Source organism: Chiloscyllium plagiosum, chromosome 16 (assembly GCF_004010195.1).
Source record: "Chiloscyllium plagiosum isolate BGI_BamShark_2017 chromosome 16, ASM401019v2, whole genome shotgun sequence".
Classification (NCBI taxonomy): Eukaryota; Metazoa; Chordata; class Chondrichthyes; order Orectolobiformes; family Hemiscylliidae; genus Chiloscyllium; species Chiloscyllium plagiosum.
In genome coordinates, this window is record NC_057725.1 from 65,498,416 (window position 1) to 65,523,314 (window position 24,899).

Sequence of the window (24,899 nt, forward strand, 5' to 3'; positions counted from 1 at the left end):
GGTAGATACTTAGCATTTCTTGCAAAGGAAAAGAAGGCCCCTCAAACTACCACATCTATCAAGGAAAGTACGGGTCTTTTGACTCATGATCATAAAATGATTAACGCAATCTTTAGAAAATTTTATTCTGATTTTTATAAATCGCAGGATTGTGAAGACAGGACTAGGAGGATGCAATCATTTTTTAAAAAAATTTGACCTTTCCGGACCTAACTTCGGAACAGGTATCGGTCTTGAATGTTCCCCTAACAATCCAAGAAATACTTGACGCAATCAGACAACTTCAGACCGGTAAGTCACCGGGCCCAGATGGCTTTCAAGCTGAATTCTATAAAGAATTTACAGAGATATTGGCTGGTCCACTTATGGACATGTATAACTACTCATACAGTCAGGGCTGTCTCCCGCCTTCGTTGAAAGAGGCAAATATCTCTCTTATCCTCAAAAAAGGAAAGGACCCAGAAGATTGCACGTCATACAGACCAATATCCTTGCTAAATGTAGATTTTAAAATCCTCTTTAAAACGTTAGCATTGAGGCTAGAAAGGGTATTGCCACATATCATAAAGGAGGATCAGACGGAGTTTATTAAGGGCCGTAGACAATCCAATAATGTTAGAAGGGTTTTGAATATGATTCAAGCCCGCCATCAGGGAAAGATACCAGGAGTAGTAGTCTCATTAGACGTGGAAAAGGCATTCGACAGGGTTGAATGGTCATATTTGTTTTACACATTGGAAAGGTTTGGCGTTGGAAAGGTGTTTACCAAATGGGTATCAACATTGCATAGTGATCCCAAAGCAGTTGTGATTACCAATGGATTAGGCTCGGATAGCTTCAGTGTGGATAGGGGCTGCCATCAGGGATGTCCTCTCTCGCTATTGCTATTTACGCTAATAATTGAGCCACTAGCAGAAACTATATGGGCTGACCCTAATATAACGGCCCCAAGGATTGGTACAGGTAAACATAAAATTACACTTTATGCAGATGATGTTCTTCTATTCCTCAGTAATCCTCTGGTGTCCGTGCCTCGCTTAATCCAAGTTATTAATACATTTAGTGCATTCTCAGGCTATAAAATTAATTTCTCAAAATCGGAGGCTATGCCAATGGGTGGCCTTGCTAGTATATCCCACTTAGTGGACAGATCCTACTTTCCCTTTCGGTGGTCCCTGGAGGGTTTCTTATATTTAGGCATTTTTATTACCCCAGTATTTGGTCAGTTATACAAGGCTAACTTTGTGCATTTACTGGAGAGGGTAAGGCAGGACCTCCAGCGATGGGGAAACCTTCCAATTTCCTGGCTAGGTAGAATAGTACTAATTAAAATGAATGTCCTGCCCCCTATGAGAATGCTTCCGGTGATGCTGCTGAGGCTGGCACTCCCCAAACTATATGGCTGGTTGGGTTCCTTTATCTGGAATCATAGACGGCCCCTCATTAAGCTGAAGAAGCTACAGCTATGTCCTGCCCCGTCTCCTATATCCTGTGAGACTGCTTCCGGTGATGCTGTCGAGACTAGCACTACGTAAATTATATGGCTGGTTGGATTCCTTTATCTGGAATCATAGACGGCCCCTCATTAAGCTGAAGAAGCTACAGCTTCCACAGGCAAGGGGAGGATTGGACTTCCCAGATTTTAGGAAATATCAGTTAAGTTCCCTATTAAATTACATAGCTGATTGGGTCTTGTCTGACCCGCAATCAATCTGGCTGGACATTGAGGCTTCTCAAGCAAAATGCCCACTTATTAACCTTTTATTTCAGACAAGAGGAAAACCATTACGGATCACTGTAAAAACCCTATAATACTAAACACAATTAAAGCTTGGAATATAATGTGGCAAAATGAGGGCAACTCACATAAAACATTCCCCTATGCTCCAATAGTGGGAGTATGGGGATTTCAACTGGGGCTTACAGATGCCACTTTCAAACTCTGGAGATCCAGGGGTATCTCATGTCTAGGCGACCTATTTAAAGAAGGGGTCCTGATGTCTTTTGAACAGCTGCGTCAGAAATTCGGATTACCTAATGGAGACCTCTTTCGATACTTCCAAATTCGAGATTACATACAGAAGAAGACTACGTTATTAGATAGTCTTTATAAATCAGATAGAGAATGTAGAGTGCTACAGCCAACGGGGGTATCTTCCGTCAGCACTATTTTTCATTTACTACATGATGAAGTATCGGGAGATATGGACAATCTGCTTAAAACATGGGATCAGGATTTGGGACGAGAAATCTCTATAGAAACGTGGAATGACATTTGGGTAAACGCCAGAAGAATCACCATCTGCAACAGAACTCAGGCTATTCAGCTGAAGGTACTTCATAGGGCCCATATAGCACCGGATCGATTGGCAAAATTTAAGGCAGGAGCATCTCCAATGTGTCCCAAATGTAAAATAGAGATGGGCACTCTTGTACATTGCCTACGGGCCTGTTGTAAGATCCGTAGATATTGGGCTAAAGTAGCAAGTGCTCGACAGAAATCTTAGGAACAGAAATTAGAGTGGACCCTGTATCTCTCCTTTTGGGCTTTTCGAACTTACCCTCCCTGGATATGCACGGGAAGAGATTATTTTCTATTCTCTCTTTCTGTGCAAGGAAACATATTTTGGTAAACTAGGTGGCTGAGGGCCCCCCTAGACTCTCAAATTGGCACAGATTAATTATGGAATTATTCCCCTTGACTTCCTTACAAATATGGTGCACCAAAAGACTGCATTATTCCATAAAATATGGCAGCCCTTCTTGAATTATGTAAATACAGATATTTCGGCCATCCTAACGAGGGCTTTTATTTAATTGAGATAGCGAACCTGGCTGGTCCGGGGCCCCTTGGGAGAGGAATCCCACATGAATACAGGTTTTGTTACATTTGATGTTAACACATTCCGAGCATGTATCTCACTACCCAATTTCTGTGTTATCCGTCGTTTTGTTTTTCTATTATTTGAATAATGTAAGAGACTTAATTATACACTCTGGTTAGTTGTAGGTTAGATTAGTAGTTGAGTTTTGTTTTTTTTCCTCGGTATTTTTCTTTTGTTAAATTTTGGTTATTATTTATTTAAGATTTAATTGTATATCAATGTTTATACTTGGGATTTTTTTTATTTTTATAAACTTATAAAATGTTAAATTTTCAATTAAAAATATCTAAAAAAAAAAGACATTTGGATAAGTACAAACATTGATTTGGAGGGATATGGACCAAACAAAGACAAATTAGACTAGTTTAGTTTGGGACATGGTCAGCATAGACTAGTTGGACTGAAGAGTCTGTTAGTAAATTGAAGGTGGTATTAAAACTTCTGAAGACAGCAAACCCCCGGGTGTTTTGATCATCAGAAATTTTATGTTCCAGATTTGTTAATCACCATGGTGGGATTTGAACTCTTGAGAATTAGCCTCGTTCTCTGGATGAATAGTCTACTTATGTTATTATTGCATCACTATCTCCCCACAAAATGTTCAGAATGTAAGATGGCTACAAGGACCATCTGTTTTACAATACTGCATAGTTGGAGTACAAGCATGAAAGAATTTTTAAGATGTCCCTGAAGACTTTCAGACAAAGTTAGTCTGCCACATTCCAGGAGAAAAAGAGAGAACTGCCAGAAGCTGAAGGTTTCCGAGAATCACTGCAGGAATGTAGGTAGAGCTCACATTTGATTTGGAAAGCTAGTATTCATGGGAGTTAAAAGGAGTCTAGAAAACTTGCCTTTAGCTAGAAGGCGAAGTATTCAGAAAAACTGTCATTTTTTAAAAATGTTTCCAGATTGGGAAAGGAAAATAATTGGAAGTGAATGCTTGAATACTTGAAGCACAATATTGGAAATAGTGTTAAGGGTTTCTTAGTTTGATACTAGACATTCTGTTTAACAGTTCAATATATAAATTGCCTACAATAGCAGTGATTAAGCAACAGTGCCTTCATGTGTTTGCTACAGTGAATGTCTCAGACTATGAAATCTTGTTATCCATTCAGCTGTTAACTAGAAGTTTGAATTTTGTTTTTGAATTGTAGTGGTCACCTGGTAATCATAGCAATACAGTCCTATGAAAGGATATTAGACCAGGTGGTGTGGGGAAAAGGGGCACAAAAAAGGAAGGTGTTCAAGGAAGGAATACAAAATCTTACATGGTCAGCAGCTGAAGGCATTGCTATCAATGGCAGCGTGTTAAAGAAGCATATATACCTTGATGCTTGTAGCGCTGGAGGAAGTTAGAAAGATAAAGGACTGAATTTTATCAGTCTCTGGAAGGCTGCAACACAGCAGTTGTCAAAAATCATCACCATATGAATTGAACCATCTTATCAGAAGGAAATATTTCTCATTGGAGCATAAGATACTTGAGTAACTCAGTAAATGGTAGCTCGGTATAATGTGATGTAAGTAGCGCAGGATAAGAATGTCAAAATTGAACCAAAGTACTGCATGTGCAAGATATGGAAAGTTTAGGATTCTGGCAGCAGACTTCTGGATGAATTTATGGAGGGTTGAAGATAGGAGGCTACAAAGACAACATTAGAATAGCTAAGTCTAGAGGTGAAAGAGATATGCTGAGGCAGGACCAGAGGTAGGTAGCAGTAGATGGTTAATGATGCTATGGCTATGTGACCAAGAGATCCAGTCAGTGTAAAACAAATCACTGCCTCCTCTGACAGTCAACAGAGGCAAGGAAACAAAGTTTTTGGCCTCCCTGATATTTAGCTGGAGGAAATTTCTTCTCATCCTGTACTCTGACAATTTCAAGGTGCTGGTATGGTAGTGTACATGTGAAATCTGATGAATTTTCGTGATGCTGGCAAGGGGCAGCATGATAGTAAGAAACAGAAGACGGCAAAGGTCGATGCTTGAAGGAAACCTGAGTTTATTCATGGGAGATTAAGAAGGTTCACCTTGCAGTGATAATCTGACTACAAGTGGCACTCCCAAAAGCTTTCAGTTAAGTACAGTCCCAAGTGGATGATGGAGACAAAGCATTTGATCAGGATATTGTAGTCCATGACATCAAAAACTGCGGAGAGGTTGAAGCTTTTGTTTGGAAAATAGTAAATATACTCCTTTATTAAAGAAGGGGTGAGACAGAAAGCAGATTACTTCTAATATCTTCCCTGAGACAAGTTAGGAATCAAAATTAATAATTTCTTAAGGAGAATATTAAAAAGCTATTATTTTAAAGGCAATTGAATAGAGCATTTTTAAAATTTCAACTTTGCCATTAATTTCTGAAAGAGAAATCCTGTTTAACCAATTTATTACATTTCTTTGAGAAAGTAACACAAGCTGGCAAATGGATTATAATATGGGAAAGTTTGAACTTGTCTGTTTTGGAAAGAAGAGCAAAAATAAAGCATATTGTTCTAAATGGTAGGTGATTATCGAGCTCAGAGATGCAGAGCGATCTGGGTGTCTGAATGCACGAATAGCAAGTTAGTATGCAAGCACAGTAAGACATTAGAAAAATTGATAGAATTATTTATCATGAGGTCCAAATACAAAAGGAAAGGAGGCTATGCTTCAGTATTTCAGGGTACTGATGACACTATATCTGGAGTACTGTGTACAGTATTAGTTTTCAAATTTATTGATTGATTTACTTATTGTCAATTGTATCAAAGTACTTCTGTAATGCAATGGTTGTTTTCTTGTGCTTCCCCGTATTATGGAACAATCATGCTTTAGAAACAGGACTTAGTGTTGACGATATAATCGTGTTTCAACCAACATAAAAGTTTTAAAAGTTTGCGCTGTAGAAACTGCGACCCCAATTCATCACAGTGAATTTGTGTTGACAAAACTCACATTATAACAGAATGACCCGGACAGTGAAAAACTTGGTTTATGAGCAGTACAGGCAGATCATAGTTTGCATGGATGTACAGAACACAATGTTTAGACAGAGGCATACAGGTAACATTTGACAGGGTATACATAAGAGATCAGTGTTAGCAAGATCAACATTATTTGAGGCTAGAGAGTCCATTCAGTAGTCTAATAATGGTTAGGAAGAAGCTGTCCCTGAAACTACTGATGGGTGTGTTCAGGCTCCTATATCTTCAGTCTAATGGAAGAGATTGTGGGAGATCCTGACCAGGGTGTGAAGGACCTTTAATGTAGGCAGTCTTTCCGCAGCAGCGAGCCATGTAAATGGAATCCAAGATGGAAGGTTGGCTCCCATGATGGCTTGGGCTCTGCACATCACCCTTTGTAGTTTCCTGTGAAGCTGGGCAGAGAAGTTGCCATACCAGATTGTTATGCACCTGACAGTATGTTTTCAGCTGTGCATCTGTAGGAGTTGGTGAGGGTCCTTATGACCATGAAAAATTTCCTGAGCTGTCTGAGGAAGAAGTGGTGTTGGCCATTTCATCTATATGGGGAGACTAGAACAGGTCGGTTATCATCATTCCAAGGAACTTGATGCTGTCTACCCCTTCAATTTTTTGTGGGCGGCACGGTGGCACAGTGGTTAGCACTGCTGCCTCACAGCGCCTGAGACCCGGGTTCAATTCCCGCCTCAGGCGACTGACTGTGTGGAGTTTGCACGTTCTCCCCGTGTCTGCGTGGGTTTCCTCCGGGTGCTCCGGTTTCCTCCCACAGTCCAAAAGATGTGCAGGGTCAGGTGAATTGGCCATGCTAAATTGCCCGTAGTGTTAGGTAATGGGTAAATGTAGGGGTATGGGTGGGTTTCGCTTCGGCGGGTCGGTGTGGACTTGTTGGGCCGAAGGGCCTGTTTCCACACTGTAATGTAATCTAATCTAATCTAAAATCTAATCTAATCTAATCTCAGTCCTGTTGATGTAGATGGGGGTGTGTTCTCCTCCTTTCTTACTAAAGTTAATGATCAATTCTTTAATTTTGCCAACATTGAGAGAGAGATAGTTATCATTGCACCACTTCTATCTCCCAGCTGTATTTTGACTTGTTGTTAGACATCCGTCCTACTATGATGGTTTTGTCAGTGAACTTATAGATAGCATTCGTTTGAAATTTGACAATTTAGTTGTGGGTGTACAGGAAGTACAGTAGATGGCTGAGGACACATCCTTGGGGGCGGGGGGTGTTGAGTGTTATTGAGGATGTGGTGAAGTTACCTGTCTTCTACCTCAATTGCGTTCTATGGGTGAGAAAGCTGAGGAAAGCTGCAGTAAGATTTTGAAGTCAGAGCTATAGCCAATGAGCAGAAGTCTAATGTAGGTTTCCTGTTGTCCTGATGCTCCAGGGATGAATGTAGGATTAGGGATATGGTATCCACTGTGGACCTGTTACACCAATAGGCAAATTGCAGGGGATCGAGGCTGGCTTCCGGGAAGACCAATCTGACGTCTGCAGCAGTGGGAGCAGCTGTGTGCAGGGCCGTCGGGATAGGCGTCACTGTGCCACTGCCATTCTGCTAAAACTGAGCACAGAAAGCAATGAGCGTGTCAGGGAGGGATGTGTCTTTGTCTACTGTGTAGCTCTGCTTCATTTAGTAACCTGTAATGTTGTTTAGGCCTTGCCATAAGCAGTGGGAGTCTGTTTGGTACATGTGGACCTCTAACCTGGTCAGGTACTACCTCTTGGCATCCCTGATTTCTTTGCGAAGGTTAGATCTGGGATGTCTGACTTGAATGCTGCATGTCTGGCCTTCAGTAAGGAATGGATTTCCAGGTTCACCCAAGGTTTATAATTGGTGAACTTTGGTACACAGTCCTCCACACTTTTGCTAATGAAGTCCATGATGGTGGTGCCATACCCGTGTGGGTTTTCTACCAAGTATTTGAACATAGTCCAGTCCACTAATTCCAAGCAGTCCCAGAGATGGTCATCCACAGCCTCACACCAGCATTGTACTTCCTTTTATGAAGGCTCCACCCGCTTCCTCTTCCCAGCTTACAAACAGAAGCTGAACACGGTGCTGTAATCTGATTTTCTGAAGTGTGGGCAGAGGATGGAGAGGTAGACATATTTGATGGCTGTGTAGCAGTGGTCCAGGATGTTCAGTTCTCTGGTGGGGCAGGAGATATTTTAGTGGTACTTAGCACCTTCTTGAGGTTGGCTTGATTGAAGTCACCAGCCACAATGAATAAAGCCTTGGAGAATTTTGGCTCTAGAGTGTTTGTGATGGTGTAAATCCTGACTGCTGTATTCCCCACATCCGCATGGGTGGTATGTGTACAGCTGTCAGGATGGTGGAGGTGTATTCACATGGTAGATATTACGGACAGTATGTTGCTGAAATCTACATCAACAGGACTGAGATTGAAAGGGTAGAGAGCATCAAGTTCCTTGGAATGATGATAACTGAAAACATACTGTCCAGGTGCATTACGATCTGTGTCTGTGAAGCAATGGCTTGCCCGGATCACTACGTCTGAGCACGAGGAAGTGTTGATCAGGAAGCATACCCCACCACCTTTTTCTTGCCTGAGGATGTCATGTGGTCCATGTGGTGTATGGAGAACCTGTCAGCTTGTAGGATGCAGTCAGGAGTGGCAGGGGTGAGCCAAATCTCTGTGAAACACAGCACACAACAGTCTCTCAGTTATTCCACCTATCTACTCCACCCTCCTCTCTGACCTATCACCTTCAGCCCCACCCCCATTCACCCATTGTACTCTTTGCTACTTTCTCCCCACCCCAACCCCCCTCTCATTTATCTCTCTACCCTGCAGGCACCCTGCCTCTATGCCCGAATCATCGATTTTCCTGCTCCTCGGATGCTGCCTGACCTGCTGTGCTTTTCCAGTACCACTCTAATCTAAACTCAAGATCTGAGTTTACCCATTTTGTTTTTGATAGCCTAGGAGTATGCAGGGGGAGGGGGTGTTGAAACTATATTGTTTCAACCTCACCTTCAGGCCAGAACGTTTGCCCTATTCCTGCATCTGGTCATTCGTTGGAGTTGGTGGAGCGAGTCTTCTGTTGCAGCAGTGTGTCGGGTCCAGTTGGGCTGGACTACTCCAGGGGTGGGATGCTACGAGATTATAGATCAGATCAGGTCTGGGCTGGTCTGGTCTCTTTGCTAACAGGTCTTGGTGGTAAAATTTTCGTTTTTGGGCAGTACCAGGTGCTGATGAAGTGGGACTTTTTTCTGTATGTGAGTGAGTTCTGGTTGGGCTGGGCATCCTTGAAGTCGTGTTGCTGCCGGTCAAGTACAAGAGACAATAGGTGCAGGAGTAGGCCATTCAGCCCTTCGAGCCTGCACCGCCATTCAATATGATCATGGCTGATTATTCCTAATCAGTATCCTCTTCCTGCCTTATCTCCATAACCCTTGATTCCACTATCTTTGAGAGCTCTATCCAACTCTTTCTTAAATGAATCCAGAGACTGGGCTTCCACTGCCCTCTGGGCAGTACTTATCGTTCCAAGTCATAGTTGCGGTCAGGTCGCTGCGGGAATATTATCAGTAATTTTTACAGATTTAGAATTTAAGTTTAGAAGTGTAGAAAAGTTATAAGAAATGTTAGAATTAGATCTGTTGAAGTGAGCTCGCAAAGAGTCGCATGGTAATAGTGCCATATTGAAAGAAGGAGGTAAATGTGTTGGATGCAGTTTCTCAAAGGTTGACTAAGTTAATACCTGGAATGTGTGAGTTGCCTTAAAAGATTGGACAGGCTAGGCTTGTATCCACAGGGGTTCACTGAGTGAAACATATAATATCCTGAAGGGTGGGTATGGACAGGAAGTGAAATAATTCTGAATTCATTCCAAGTTTTTTACAAAATGTCTTATGTAATAAGTATAATTAAATGTAAGCACTGCAGTGTGCAAATACAAAAATGCAACAGTGATTTCAAACAGAACTTTCACTTGAACCTCTTTCATTTTCTTTCTTTATAGTAAATACCAGTGCCTCAGAGAACGTTATTGGTGGAGATTACCGTGAACACCCTGGGTCAAGTTGTTTCGGCGGTCACGATAGCTGCTTATGGCCTTCCTCAAATATGAATATTTATGTACCCTATATTTTCAGATCAAATTATAGTAAGTTTAATGTTGCTTATTACTATTAATCTTAAACTTAACTAAAATTAAGTGTTGTGAATAAGAGTAGATTTAGCACTTATTTGATTTTCTAGTATATAATGTGGATATAACCACAATTTTGACCAGTATGATTTTTGCGAAGATTTGTAGCTCAGGTTGAAGTTCAGGTTGTAAGTTTGCTCGCTGAGCTGGTACGTTTGTTCTCAGATGTTACGTCACCATGCTAGGTAACATAATCAGTGAGCCTTCATTGAAGTGCTGGTGTTCTGTCCCGCTTTCTATTTATGTGACTTAGTCTCTTAAGGTGGGTCATATTAGAGGTTGGTAAATTAGACTAGACTAGACTAGATTACTTACAGTGTGGAAACAGGCCCTTCGGCCCAACAAGTCCACACCGACCCGCCGAAGCGCAACCCACCCATACCCCTACATTTACCCCTTACCTAACGCTACGGGCAATTTAGCATAGCCAATTCACCTGACCTGCACATCTTTGGACTGTGGGAGGAAACCGGAGCACCCGGAGGAAACCCACGCAGACACGGGGAGAACGTGCAAACTCCACACAGTCAGTCGCCTGAGTCGGGAATTGAACCCGGGTCTCTAGCGCTGTGAGGCAGCAGTGCTAGCCACCGTGCCGCCCACCCAAATGGGGTCCAAATAGTGATGGAGTTCCAGTTTGAATGACAGACTTCTAGGAATTCCTGTGCATATTTCTGTTTAGCCTGTCCTAGGATGGATGTATTGTCCCTGCAAGGTCTGCAACAAACACTACATCGGACAGTCAGGCAGGAAACTAGCCACCAGGATACACGAACACCAACTAACCCCAAAAAGACATGGCTAGCTATCACTAGTATCACAGACGAAGAAGAACACCACTTTGACTGGGACAACACATCCACCCGCAGACAGGCTAAATAAAGACACCCACTGGAATTCCCAGAGGCCTGGCATTCAAACTGGAACTCCATCACTAAACAAGTCAATTTGGACCCCATTTATCAACCTTAAGGGAAATAATATCATCCACTTTAAGAGACCAAGACATACAAATACAAAGCTGGACAGACCACCAGCTCTTCAATGGAGGCTCACTGATGATGTTACCTAGCATAGTGACAAAGCATCTGAGAACAAACCTACCAGCTCATCAAGCGAACTTACAACCTGTTGTTACCAGTCCTCAGATGAGGTTTCCCAAGGTATTATATATGTATTATGTTTCCAAAATGGATATACCAAATTCTCATGCTTCTGGGTAAGAAGGCTGAACTGACTCTTTGTTCATCTGCTTTTGGTTATGAGGAGCTACTTTTTCATTCTCACTAACTGACTTATTATGCAATGCAGTCACATAGTAACAGTATCTTCCTTACTTGTATTGATAAATGAGATATTTGGACTCTCGCAGAACTAAGACTGGAAGAATTCATCAATATCCTTAAACCAGTCAAGGACAGTAGTGGGAAGGTGTGCGTGGAGTCTGAGGAGACAGGAGAGATGCTGAATGAATATTTTGCATCAGTATTCACACAGGAAAAAGACAGTGTTGTTGAGGAGAATACTGAGGTACAGGATATTAGATTAGACGGGATTGAGGTTCATAAGGAGGAAGGTTCATAAGGAGGAAGTGTTGGCAATTTTGGAAAGTATGAAACAGATAAATCCCATGGGCAGGATGGGATTTATCCTAGGATTCTATGTAAAGCTAGGGAGGAGATTGCAGAACCTTTGGCTTTGATCTTTATGTCTTCATTGTCTACAGCAATAGTGCCAGAAGACTGGAGGATAGCAAATGTCCCCTTGTTCAAGAAGGGTTGTAGAGACAGCCCTAGTAATTATAGACCAGTGAGCCTTACTTCAGTTGTGGGTAAAGTGTTGGAAAGGATTATAACAGAGAGGATTTATAATCATCCAAAAGGAATAATTTGTTTAGGGATAGTCAACGGTTTTGTGAAGGATAAATCGTGTCTCACAAACATTATTGAGTTCTTTGAGAAAGTGACCAAACAGGTGGATGAGAGTAAAGTGACCAAACAGGTGGTTGATGTGGTATATATGGAAAGCATGATTTGGAGAAGCCGGTGTTAGACTGGGGCGTACAAAGTTACAAATCACACAACACCAGGTTATAGTCCAACAGGTTTAATTGGAAACACTCCTTCGCCACCTGATGAAGGAGTGGCACTCTGAAAGCTAGTGCTTCCAATTAGACCTCTTGGACTATAACCTGGTGTTGTGTGATTTGTAACTTTTATATGGAAAGCATTTGATAAGGTTTCCCACAATAGACTATAGCAGAAAATACAGAGGCATGGGATTGATGGTGCTTTATCAGTTTACATCAGAAATCGGCTAGGTGAAAGAAGACGGGGGGGTGGTTGATGGGAAACGTTCATCCTGGAGTTCAGTTACTAGTGGTGTACCATAAAGGTCTCTTTTGGGGCCACTGCTGTTTCTCATTTTTGTAAGTGACCTGGATGAGGGCGTAGAAGGATGGGTTAGTAAATTTGCGGATGACCCAAAAGTCAGTGGAGTTGTGGACAGTGCGGAAGGATGTTGCGGAGCTGGGCTGAGAGGTGGAAAATTAAGTTTAATGTGGGAAAGTGTGAGGTGATTCACTTTGGAAGGAGTAACAGGAATAGAGGATACTGGGCTAATGGTAAGATTCTTAGTAGTGTGGATGAGCAGAGAGATCTCGGTGGCCATGTGCGTGGATCCCTGAAAATTGCTATCCAGGTTGATAGGGTTATTAAGAAGGCATATGGTGTATTAGCTTTTATTGCTGGAGGGATTGAATTCCAGAGCCATGAGGTCATGTTGCAGCTGTACAAAACCCTGGTGCGGCCACACTGGGAGTATTGTGGACAGCTCAGGTTACTGCATTATGGAAGCATGTGGAAACTTTGGAAATGGTGCAGAGATTTACCAGGATATTGCCTGGTAAGGAGGGAAGGTCTTATGAGGAAAGGCTGAGGGTCTTGAGGCTGTTTTTGTAAGAGAGAGGGTTCAGAGGTGACTTAATAGAGACATATAAGATGATCAGAGAATTAGATATGGTGGACAGTGAGAGCTTTTTTCCTTGGATGGTGCTGGCTAACACAAGGGGACGTGGTTTTAAATTGAGGGGTGATAGATATAGGACAGATGTCAAAGGTAGGCTCTTTACTCAGAGAATAGTAAGGGCATGGAACGCCAACTTTAAGGGTACTTAAATGGTCATTTGATAAACATATGGATGATAATGGAATAGTGTAGGATAGATGGGTTTTTGATTGGTTTCTCTGGTCGGCACAGCAAGAACTGAAGGGCCTGTACTGCGCTGTATTGTTCTATGTTCTACCTCTCCTTTCCCCTACATGGGGGAAAAAGCATTAATTTCTCAGATACAGCAATATTTAAATTGGTACAAGACAGCAGGCATAAGTTAAGAACAAAAGGTAGTTTTTTTAGAATAATTAACATTTTTCTATATAAACAAGTCATCACCCTAAATACATCTACCACAGATGGTGAGGTGACAGTTAATGCATTTCCATTAAATTTGTGCAAAATTGGAACATTTAATTTGACAATTACCCTTATTACTGCATCTAAAGTCTCAATTTCAAATTTAACTAGAGCTGTTGACTAAGATTTCATTAGCATAGGATCCACCACATTCTTTCCAGCTGTCTGTGCTCCTGAACTTAGGCGCATTAAACAAGACATTGCACATTAATTTGTAAGGAATTCAATACCTGAGAGATTTAAAGTTTTCTTGGATTCCAATTGGCCAAGTATTGGTTTGTTGACAGATTAAAACTATTCTCTCTCTCTCTTCTCCCCGCCCCACCCACCACTTGCAACCTCTTTCTCCAAATCCCAATAATCCTCTTACAACTCCTCTCAACAGCATCCTTATAGACTCCTCCTTGCCCATAACCCTGATGCGGTCTTCTTCCCTTCTCAGAGCCATCTTGCAATCATCTGAAGTACTGAAAAAACTTCGCAAGCAACATCTGTAGAGAGAGAAAAGCAGAGTTTGCATTTCCAGTTCAGTGAGCCTTCATCAGAACTTTAGGCTCCTGCTTTTGATTAAAGATAGCCCCTGATCAAGAGCTTGACTAAAGCTACCCTCAATCACTGCCTCAACCAGGGTTTATTTCCCAGTGACTTCCTCACTGTCTTTGCTTACTTTCATAAATGCCTATTGATTGTTCAATCTCACTTTTTTCTTCCCCCACTGTTGAGCCTTTGACCAACAAGCAGTGGAAGAAGCCAGTATGTGATTGAATGAGCATTCTGTTAATGGGGCCAGTTTCTCTTTGATTAATCTGCATGAATTTTTGTCAGAAATTCTGGGACCTTTGTTGGCACAGTTTCCCAGCACTCCTGTGTGTTTTGAATATTGTTTTGTGGATGACTGCATTGCTGTTGCCCATGCTGCACCAAAATTGCAAGCCATTTTTGGATTTCATCAATAGTTTATAGAAGAAACTTGTATAGCCCACAGCTGGTCAGTGAAATGTTCAATTTATTATGTGTTGATTGAGAATCTCTTCAAATTGCTGTGCAATTCTTGTATCTTGTCAACCCACCTCTCTCAAAGATCCACCAACGATAAGGGAATCCAATTCTAGATTGGTTGTATTAGTTCAATCTTCCACAAAATATCTCTACAAGTATTTGATAACAAAGTTGAAAAATAAATCTCTACAAGTCATCAACAGTCCTGGTATACAGAAGAATTGCTATCAGCATTGAGTCTTGGACTTTGTGTCAGGAACACGAAAGCACTCAAAGAATTTTATCAATGCCGCTGCTGCATTCTCCAGATTCAGTGGTAGGACTGTTGAACAAATGTTAGTGTCCTCCTTGAAGTATTAAGGCAAAACTTGTGCAACAAAAGTTGTTAGATCAGTCACCGATTAGATAGCTGTAGATCATCTCTGCTAATAGGTTGGCTTGTTTGCTCATGCGAAGATCCATGCCAAAAGGTTATTATCTTTATTGCTCTACTGTTTAATTTACTAGTTGCTCATACTCCCTTCATATAACGTCTTTCTTAGTCTTACCTACAGTGTCCCCAATATATATGTCTAACTCATGAATGCTCATACTTACGTACATGATTTCATAAGAATTTTAAAGATCCAACATTGAAGCATTTCCTGTACTTACGAACAGCTCCTTCATATTATTCTGCATTGTGTTCCAACTTGTGTATTAATCAACTTGCGAATGGACTCCAAAATGGAACCCATTTGAAACCTGGGGACTGCCTGTATATCATTTGTATTCCTGCAACTGGATCCTTCCTCTCCTGCAGCCCGTCCCTCTGCAGCCCTGAGGAGGTTACCTTAATCTTGTCTCCATATCCACACTGCTTCTTACTATTAGAACATAATTCTTACTCCCCTCACTTGAATTGCTGCATATAATATAGTGGTGTGATCAGTTTACTCGTCATCCCTGCAGTCACTGTTTTTATCCATACGTCTCATCCTCAAGTGTATTTGACAAATGCAAAGGTTAAGGCTCTTGCAACGCTATCTTCTGGATCTCTACATCTACCTTACTCACAATCATATCTCCCTCCTCTGGCTACGAGCAAACGTGATTGCCTTTTGGAATAAAGCATTGAGCAACTTTCTGCCTCCCCAGTGCATTTCAGTGTCTGAAGTTTGGACATCATTAACCCTGAGCTGAAGTTCTTCAAACTGTCGGCAATTATCGCAGAGAGGGATATTTTTTCCAGTAGGCTTTGAGGAAGTTTCTGAAATGTTTCATTGCCATCTTGATAACCATTGCCATGACAAAGCTCAGAATAGAGACCTAGTTTCGAAAGTTGTGATGACATGTGGAAAATGCAACCAGTTGATCATAACTAGTGCCTTTGTGTTAGAGATATATGACCTGAGAAAACACTGATACCAGAGTGCCTTTCCTGCCATTGGATTTGCAGGATTTTATGGAGGCATCACTGGTTATTTTTCTGAAGTAGTTTGAAGTGTCCGCTGTACATGGGCGACATGGTGGCACAGTGGTTAGCACTGCTGTCTCACAGCGCCAGAGACCTGGGTTCAATTCCCACCTCAGGCGACTGACTGTGTGGAGTTTGCACATTCTCCCTGTGTCTGTGTGGGTTTCCTCCGGGTGCTCCGGTTTCCTCCTATAGTCCAAAAATGTGCAGGTTAGGTGAATTGATCATGCTAAGTTGCCCGTAGTTAGGTGAAGGGGCAAATGTAGGGGAATAGGTCTAGGTGGGTTGCGCTTCAGCGGGTCAGTGTGGACTTGTTGGGCTGAAGGGCCTGTTTCCACACTAAGTAAGTTACCTCAGTGGAAGTTACCTATCTCTAATGCATACAGGAGGACTGGTAACACTGCTGCCTGTAGACCATAAGCTTGGTGTTGGGTTTGAGATCGTTCTGATCAAGCACTCTATTTCTCACAAAGCCATTGGCTGCACTAGTGTATTGGAGTTACAATGATTAATTTCATTATTAAAGTGTGCCTTCACTGGGTGCAGACTGTCAAGGTATAGCTATTGTTCCACATTGTCCAAGTGGATCATTGTGGATCTTGATAGTATGGGGCAGTGACTTGTGAACCTTTGACTTGTGGATGATTAACATCGAAACATAGAAAATAGGAGCAGGAGTACATGATTTGGTCCTTCGAGTCTGCTCCGCTATTCATTATGATTGTGGCTGATCATCCAACTCAGCCTGTTCATACTTTTCGCACTATTCCTTTGATCCCTTTACATCCAATTCCTTCTTGAAATCATGCAATATTTTGGCCTCAACTGCTTTCTGTGATGATGAGTTCCACAAGCTGACCATTCACTGGCTGAAGAAATTTCTCCTCATCTTGGTCTTAAATGGTTCACCCTGTATCCTTAGACTGTGACTCCTGGTTCTGGACTCCTGCCCTCGGGAACATCCTTGCTGCATCTATCCTCTTTAGTCCTGCTAGAAGTTTCTAGATTTCTATGAAATCTCCTCTAATTCTTCCTAACTCCAGCAAAAATAATTTTCATCGATTCAATCTGTACTGTACTCCCTTTCTTGCAAGTACATTTTTCCTCAAATAAGGAGTCCAAAACAGCATACACTATTCCAGGTGTGGTCTCCTCCCAAGGCTCTGAATAATTGCAGAAAGACATTCTGTACTTGAATCCTTTCACTACAAAGACCAATGTACCATTTGCCCCTTTTATCACTTGCACGTTTACCTTCAGAGGCTGTGTATAAAGAAACTGTCTCAATTTATAGCCTTTCAGATAATAATCTGCCTTCCTGTTTTTACCACCAAAGTGGATAACTTCACATTTATCCATATTATACTGCATCTGCCAAGCATTTGCCCATTCACGTGGCTTTGTCCAAATCGCACTGAAACATCTCTACATCTTCTTCACAACTCACCCTCCCACCCAGCTGTCATTTGCAAATTTGGAGATATTACATTTCGTTCTGTCATCTAAACAATTAATTCATGTTGTGAATATCTGGGATCCTAGCACTGACCTCCGTAATAACCCACTAGGAATGGCTTGCTATTTGGAAAAAGACCCATTTATTCTTTCTTTGTTTCGTGTCTGCGAACTAGACTCAATACATTACTTTCAGTTCCATACTCTTCAGTTTTACATGCTAATCTCTTAAATAGGACTTTCTTGAAAGCCTTCTGCAAGTTCAAATAAACCACTGGCGGCTCCTCATCAACTCTAATGGTTACATCATCAAAGTTTTCCAGTAGATTTCCCAAGCTTGATTTCCCTTTCATAAATCCATGCTGATTCTAGACAGCCCTACCACTGTTTTCCAAATGCTCAGCTATTAATTCTTTTATAATCAGCACTAGCATTTCCCCACGACTGATGCCAGACTGACTAGTCTATGAAATAACTCCAGAAAGGTTGGTATCCCGTCCACACATTATCCTTTATTTACACATGCATAGTAGTTAGCACTAGCCTGGCTTCCTCAGAGTGAACAGACCCTCTGATACTCCTGTTTATATCTGCCAACAAGGGCTCTCTTGGGGCTGTTAACCTGGTCCAATTAAGGAGGGTCATCTTAGCTGACTTTGTTACAATTACGACATTCTATAATTTCCTAGTTTTCTCTCTACCTGCCTTCTCAAATATAGTGTTGCATGAGCTACCTTCCATATAGCGATTGCATTAGTGGTCATCTACCAAGATTTTATTGCCTCTGCAACAGTTGCTATATGGAAGATAGCTCGTGCAAAACTATATTTGAAATTTTTTACAAACCCACCGATTCCCACAGCTACCTGGATTACACCTCCTCCCACCCTACCTCCTGCAAAAATGCTATCCTGTATTCCCAATCCCCCCGCTTCCGTCGCATCTGCTCCCAGAAGAACCAGTTCCACCACAGAACACACCAGATGGCCTCCTTCTTTAAAGACTGAAATTTCCCCTCCCACATGGTTGAAGATGCCATCCAATGCATCTCATCCACGTCCCACACCTCCATCCTCGAACCCCACCCCTCCAATTGCAACAAGGACAGAACCTCACCCCACCAACCTCCGCGTAAACCGCATCATCCACCGGCATTTCCGCCACCTACAAATAGACCCCACCACCAGGGAAGGGATATGTGTCCCACCCCACCCCATCCGCTTTCCTCAAAGACCGTTCTCTCCGTGACTACCTGGTCAGGTCCACGCCCCCCTACAACCCACCCTCCCATCCTGGCACCCTCCTCGTCACTGCAGGAATTGCAAAGCCTGCGCCCACACCTCATCCCTCACCTCCATCCAAGGTCCCAAAGGAGCCTTCCACAGAGTTTCACCTGCACTTCCACCCATGCCATTTATTGTATCCGTTGCTCCCGATGCAGTCTCCTTTATGTTGGGAAGACTGGATGCCTTCTGGCAGAGTGCTTCAGGGAACATCACCGGGACACCCGCACCAATCAACCCCACTGCCCCGTGGCCGAACATTTCAATTCCCCCTCCTACTCTGCCTCCTCCATCACTGCTTCCTCACCACCCAATGCCAGGAGGAAGAACGGCTCATCTGCCGCCTCGGGACCCTTCAATTACAAGGCATCAATGTGGACTTGACCAGTCTCCTTATTTCCCCTCCCCCCATCTTACGCCAGTTCCAACCTTCCAGCTCAGCACCGTCCCCATGATCTGTCCCAGCTGTCAATCCTCCTTCCCACCTATCACCTTCATCCCCACTTCCATCCACCTATTGCACTTTCAGCTAACTTTTCCCTAGCCCCATCCCCCTTCCATTTATCTCTCCACCCCTGAGGCTCCCAGTTTCATTCTTGATGAAGGGCTCCTGCCTGAAACGTTGATTCTCCTGCTCCTCAGATGCTGCATGACCTACTGTGCTTTTCCAGCACCACACACTCTTGATTCTGAACTCCAGCATTTGCAGTCCTCACTTTCTCCCAATCATTGTAGTTCATCCATGTGCTCTTTGAATATTTGCCATTGCCTTTACTGTCATCCCTTTTAAATATACCATAGCTAACCTATACCTCATACCATCATAAACTCCTCTCTTCAAATTTAAGACCTTCGTCTCAGAATCAACTGTCGCTCTCCGTCTTGATGAGAAATTCATCATATTATGATCACTCATTCCCAAGGGGCCTCACACAACCAAATTGCAAAGCATTCTTTTCTGATTACACAATACCTAGCCTACAATGGCCAGTTCTCTTGTTGGTTCCTCAATGTAAGTATCCAGAAGGTCATCCCATGTACATTCCAAGAATTCCTCCTTGCCAGTATTGTTACTAATTTGATTTGCCCAACTTGTGTGCGGATTAAAGTCATCCATAACTACAGACAGAATATTGGAGTTGTACAGCATGTAACCAGACCCTTTAGTCCAACTTGTCCATACTTATCAGTTATCCAAAATTCAGTCCCATTTGCCAGAATTTGGTCCATATCCCACCAAACCCTCCTTATTCATGTATTCATCCAGATACAATTATAACATTTAAAAGTTATCAGCCTCCTGTACTTCCTCTGGCAACTCATTCAATACATGCACCGCCCTCTGTGTGAAAAAGTTACTCCTTTGTTCCCTTTTAAGTCTTTTCCTCTCTCACCTTAAACTAGTTTTGGACTCCCTTACCTGGAGAAAAGGACCCTGTCTACTCAATCTGTCCATGCCCCTCATGATTTTATGAACCTCTATAAGGTCACCCCTCAGCCTCTGATGCTCCAGGGAAAAAAGCCCCAGCCCATTCACCCTCTCCTTGTATGCTCAAACCCTCCAATCCCAGCAGCATCCTTTCAAGTTTAACAGTATCTTTCCTGTAGCAGGGGGTCAGAAGTAAACGCAGAACAGGTCATTGCTATAATGTGTGGTTCATTAACACTGGTTCACTGTAATGCGATTGACAAATTGGGGACACTGTTTCTAAAGCACAAACATTTAAGACATTTGTTGGGCTGTAATGCAATTACTTTGCCAGTGCTTTAAATGCTGTCTCTAAAGCACAATTTTTCTATAATGTGGGGTTGCACAAGAACGCAACAATCACGTTACATAAGAACTGCCCATGTTCCAAACTAATGTCCTGCTGCAACATGATATCCCAACTGCTATACTCAATGCACTGACCAATAAAGGCGAGTGTACCAAATGCTGCCTTCACTATCCTGTCAACTTGAGACTCCAACTTCAAGGAAATATGAACCTACACCCCTAGGTCATTTGTTCAGCAACACCTTTCCATTAAGTCATTTCCTGATTGGCCTTACCAAAGTGCACACCTCGCATTTAACAAAACTAAATTCCATTTGCTACTCCTCAGCCCATCTGATGAAGGTCCCATTGTATTCTGAGATAACCTTCTTCACATCCCCAATTTTGGTGTCATCTGCAGACTTACTAACCATTCCTCCTATATTCACATCCAAATCATTTATGTAAATGACCAAAAACAGTAGACCCAGCACCGGCCCTTGCGAAACACTGCTGGACACAGGTTTCCAGTCCGATAAACAACCCTCCACCATCACTCTCTGTCTCTTATCTTCAAACCAATTTTGTATCAAAATGGCTAGCTCTCCCTTAACTCGTGTGTTCTAACCTTGCTAACCAGTCTACTATGCAGAATCTTGTCGAATGCCTTGCTAAGTCCATATGGCAAACATCCACTGCCCTGCCTTCATCAGTCTTTTATCACTTCAAAAAACTCAATCAAGTTATTGAGACACAATTTTCCAGCCAGAAAGCCATGTTGACTATTCCTAATCAGTCCTTGCCTTTCCAAATGCATGTAAATCTTGTCCTTCAGAATCCTGTCCAATAACTTTGACACCACTGGCATCAGGCTCACCGGTCTATAGTTCTGTTTCTTTTCCTTACCACCGTTCTTAAATAATGGCATCACATTAGCCACTGTCAATCTTCCAGCACTTCACTTGTGGCTATTATGATTAAATGTAACTCAGCAAGGGGCTCAACAATCACTCCCCTGGCTTCCCTGATGCACCTGATCAAATCATAGGGATTTATCCACCTATATGCACTTTAAGACAACCAGCACTACTACTACTGTAATATGGATACTTTTCAAGATATCACTGTTTATTTCACCAAGTTCTTTAGCTTCCATATCGTGGCACAGTTCTCGTCTAGCATCTCACTTATCTCCTATGGTTCCACACGAAGATGGCCTTGATGATCTTTATGGGGTCCTGTCTCTCCCTAATTACTCCTTTATCCTTAATGTATTTGTGGAATGTCTTTGGATTCTCCTTAACCTTATCTTCCAAAGCTATCTCGTGTCCCCTTTATGACCATCCCGCCCCCCCCCCCCACACCCACACACACACACACAATTTCCCTCTTGCGAATGCTCTTACTGCCGTTATACTTCTTGAGGGAGTCACTTGATCCCAGCCATCTACCTCTGCTATACATCTCCTTTTTCTTGATCAAGGCCTCAATTTCTCTCGTCATCCATTAATCCCTCCACCTATTAGACTTGCCCTTCACAATAATAGGAACATGCTGCCTTTGGACTCTTGTTATCTCATTTTTGAAGGCCTTCAACTTTCCAACCTGTGAATAACCTCTCCCAAGCAGCGTTTGAAAGTTCTTGCCTAATACCATTAAAATTGGCCTTACTTTTAACTTTTAGATCAGGTCTATCCTTTTCCATAACTATTTTAAAACTAACAGAATTATGATCATTGACCCCAAAGTGGACCCCCAATGACACCTAAGTGACATGCTCTGCTTATTTCCCAAGGGGAGTTCAAGTTTTGCTCCTTCTCTAGTAGGTTCATCCACATAATGAATAAAAAAATTAATAATTTTCTTGTACAGACTTAATAAATGCCTCTCCATCCCAGTCCTTAACACTATGACAGTCCGAGTCAATGATGGAAAGTTAAAATTCCCCACCATTACAACCCTGAGATCTCCTTATGAGTTTGCTTCTCAATTTACTGCTGACTACTGGGCGGACTGTAGTACAATCCCAATAAGGTAATCATTTCTCATTTCTACCCACATAACATCCCCGGACATACTCTCACGAATATTTTGCCTAAGTACATCCATAAGGTTTTCAAACCAAAGACCCACTCCCACTCCTGTTTTGGTACCTCTTCTGTACTTGTTATAAATCTATACCCTGGAACATTAAGCTGCCAGTTCTGCCCTTTCCTGAGCCATGTTTCTGTAAAAGCTGTGATATCCCAGTCCCATGTTCCCAACCATGCCCTGAGTTTGTCAGCCTTACCTGTTAAATCTTTTGCATTGAAATAAATGCAGTTAGATTTATCAGTCTTAGCTTGTTTACTTCATGTATCTCTAATGTCCTGTTTATTACCATTCCTAATATCTCCCCTACAATTTTGAGGTTTATGTACAACCCCCACTGGTGTTTTTTGCCCCTTGGTTTTCCTCAGCCCAACCCATAAAGATTCCACATCATCAGTGCATATCTTTACTATTGCACTGAATTCCTCTTTAATCAGCTGTACGACTCCACCACCTTTTGTATTTTGTCTGTCCTTCCCAAATATTAGATATTCAGTTCCTATCCCTGGTCACCCTAGCGCCATGTCTCTGTAATCCCGACTATGTCATACCTGTTTTCATCTATTTGTATGATTAATTCATCCACTTTATTGTAAATGTTCTATATATAAAGTTACAAAGCCTTAAGGCTTATCTTTTTAACATTATTTGACTCATTTCCATTATTTTTCATTGTGTCCCTGGTTAATCCTGGTCCTTGATTTCTATGCCAGTCACATTTCTTATTACCCTTTCTGTCTTTTGGCCTTGTCCTTGATTTTCTTTCCTCTGACTCCATGCATAGATTTCCATCACCCTGCCGTTTTCATTTGAAGCCTGCCTAGTCACTGGCAAATACAGTCCTTAGGGTATCGGCCCTGTCCAGTATGTATTTGTTCCACCTCCCCCAGAACTGGTTCCAAAATGCCACGAATCTGGAACCCTCCCTGTCCCACCATTTCTTCAGCCATGTGTTCATCTGATAGGTTCTGCTACTTCTACTCTGATTAAGCTTGTAGCACTGGTAATAACCCTGAGATCGCTAACTTTGAGGTCCTACTTTTCAACTTATTCTTAACTCCCTATGTTCTCCTTTTAGGACTTCATCCCTTTTCGTTAAGCCAATGTATTTCATGACTACAGGCTGTTCATCCTCCCATTCCAAACTGTCCTGGAGCCGCTTTGAGACTTGCTTGACTTAGATTACTTAGTGTGGAAACAGGCCCTTCGGCCCAACAAGTCCACACCGACCCTCCGAAGAGCAACCCACCCAGACCCATTCCCCTACATTTACTCCTTCACCTAACATTACAAGCAATTTAGCATTTTTTGACTGTGGGAGGAAACCGAAGCACCAGGGGGAAACCCACGCAGACACTGGGGGAATGTGCAAACTCCACACAGACGGGAATTGAACCCGGGTCTCTGGCGCTGAGGCAGCAGTGCTAACCACTGTGCCACCCTGGCATCAGGGAGGCAACATGCCATCCTGGAGTCTCATTTGCGTTGGTCAAAATGTCTTATCTCTTCCCCTTATAATGAATCCTTTATAACTATTGCATTCACTTTTTTTTAAACCTTTACCCTGTACAGCAGAGTCAGCCACGATGCATCAAATTTGCTGATGCTGCTTTGTGAGAGAGACTGTTCCCCTTGCGTGTACTCAGTGCTATATCTGTTTAGCAAGCGAACAACCACAGGAGACTCATGCACTGCCTGCCTGTACCTCTTTCTCTGCCTGGTGGTCCCAATTCCCTTTCTGCCTATGGAGTCTTAGCCTGAAATGTGATCACTTCCTTGCATAGCATAGCACAGATGCATACTATCCATGACACACACTGCTTCACAAATTCTCCACCGTGTCCTGAGCTGCTGCTCCAGCTCTGAATCCAAGCTTCCAGGAGCTGCAACTAGAGACACTTCCTGCACTCATGCTGGCCCTGGGCTCAGATAATGTTTCTGGCTTCCCTCATAGAGCAGGAAGAACACACCATGACTTAAATCTTCTGGAAAATGCTTAAAATCAAATGATATCTATTAGTCTGGGGCCCTTATTTCATGGTTGTCATAGCAATAGACAATCACTAAAACCAGAGCACCAGGGAGAAACCCACGCAGACACGGGGAGAATTAGATTAGATTACAGTGTGGAAACAGGCCCTTCGGCCCAACAAGTCCACACCGACCCGCCGAAGCGAAACCCACCCATACCCCTACATTTACCCCTTACCTAACACTATGGGCAATTTAGTATGGCCAATTCACCTGACCCTGCACATCTTTGGACTGTGGGAGGAAACCGGAGCACCCGGAGGAAACCCACGCAGACACGGAGAGAACGTGCAAACTCCACACAGTCAGTCGCCTGAGGCGGG

General features: G+C 42.6%; 1 protein-coding gene across 1 annotated transcript in view; it reads left to right on the forward strand.

Moving 5' to 3' along the window:
• Positions 1–24,899, forward strand: part of LOC122558116 (astacin-like metalloendopeptidase) — a 200,940-nt gene that overhangs the window by 57,677 nt on the left and 118,364 nt on the right. Inside the window, exon 5 of the mRNA XM_043706434.1 lies at positions 9,846–9,989. Within this exon, the coding sequence (XP_043562369.1) occupies positions 9,846–9,989 (144 nt within the window). The remainder of the gene's footprint in view (positions 1–9,845; positions 9,990–24,899) is intronic.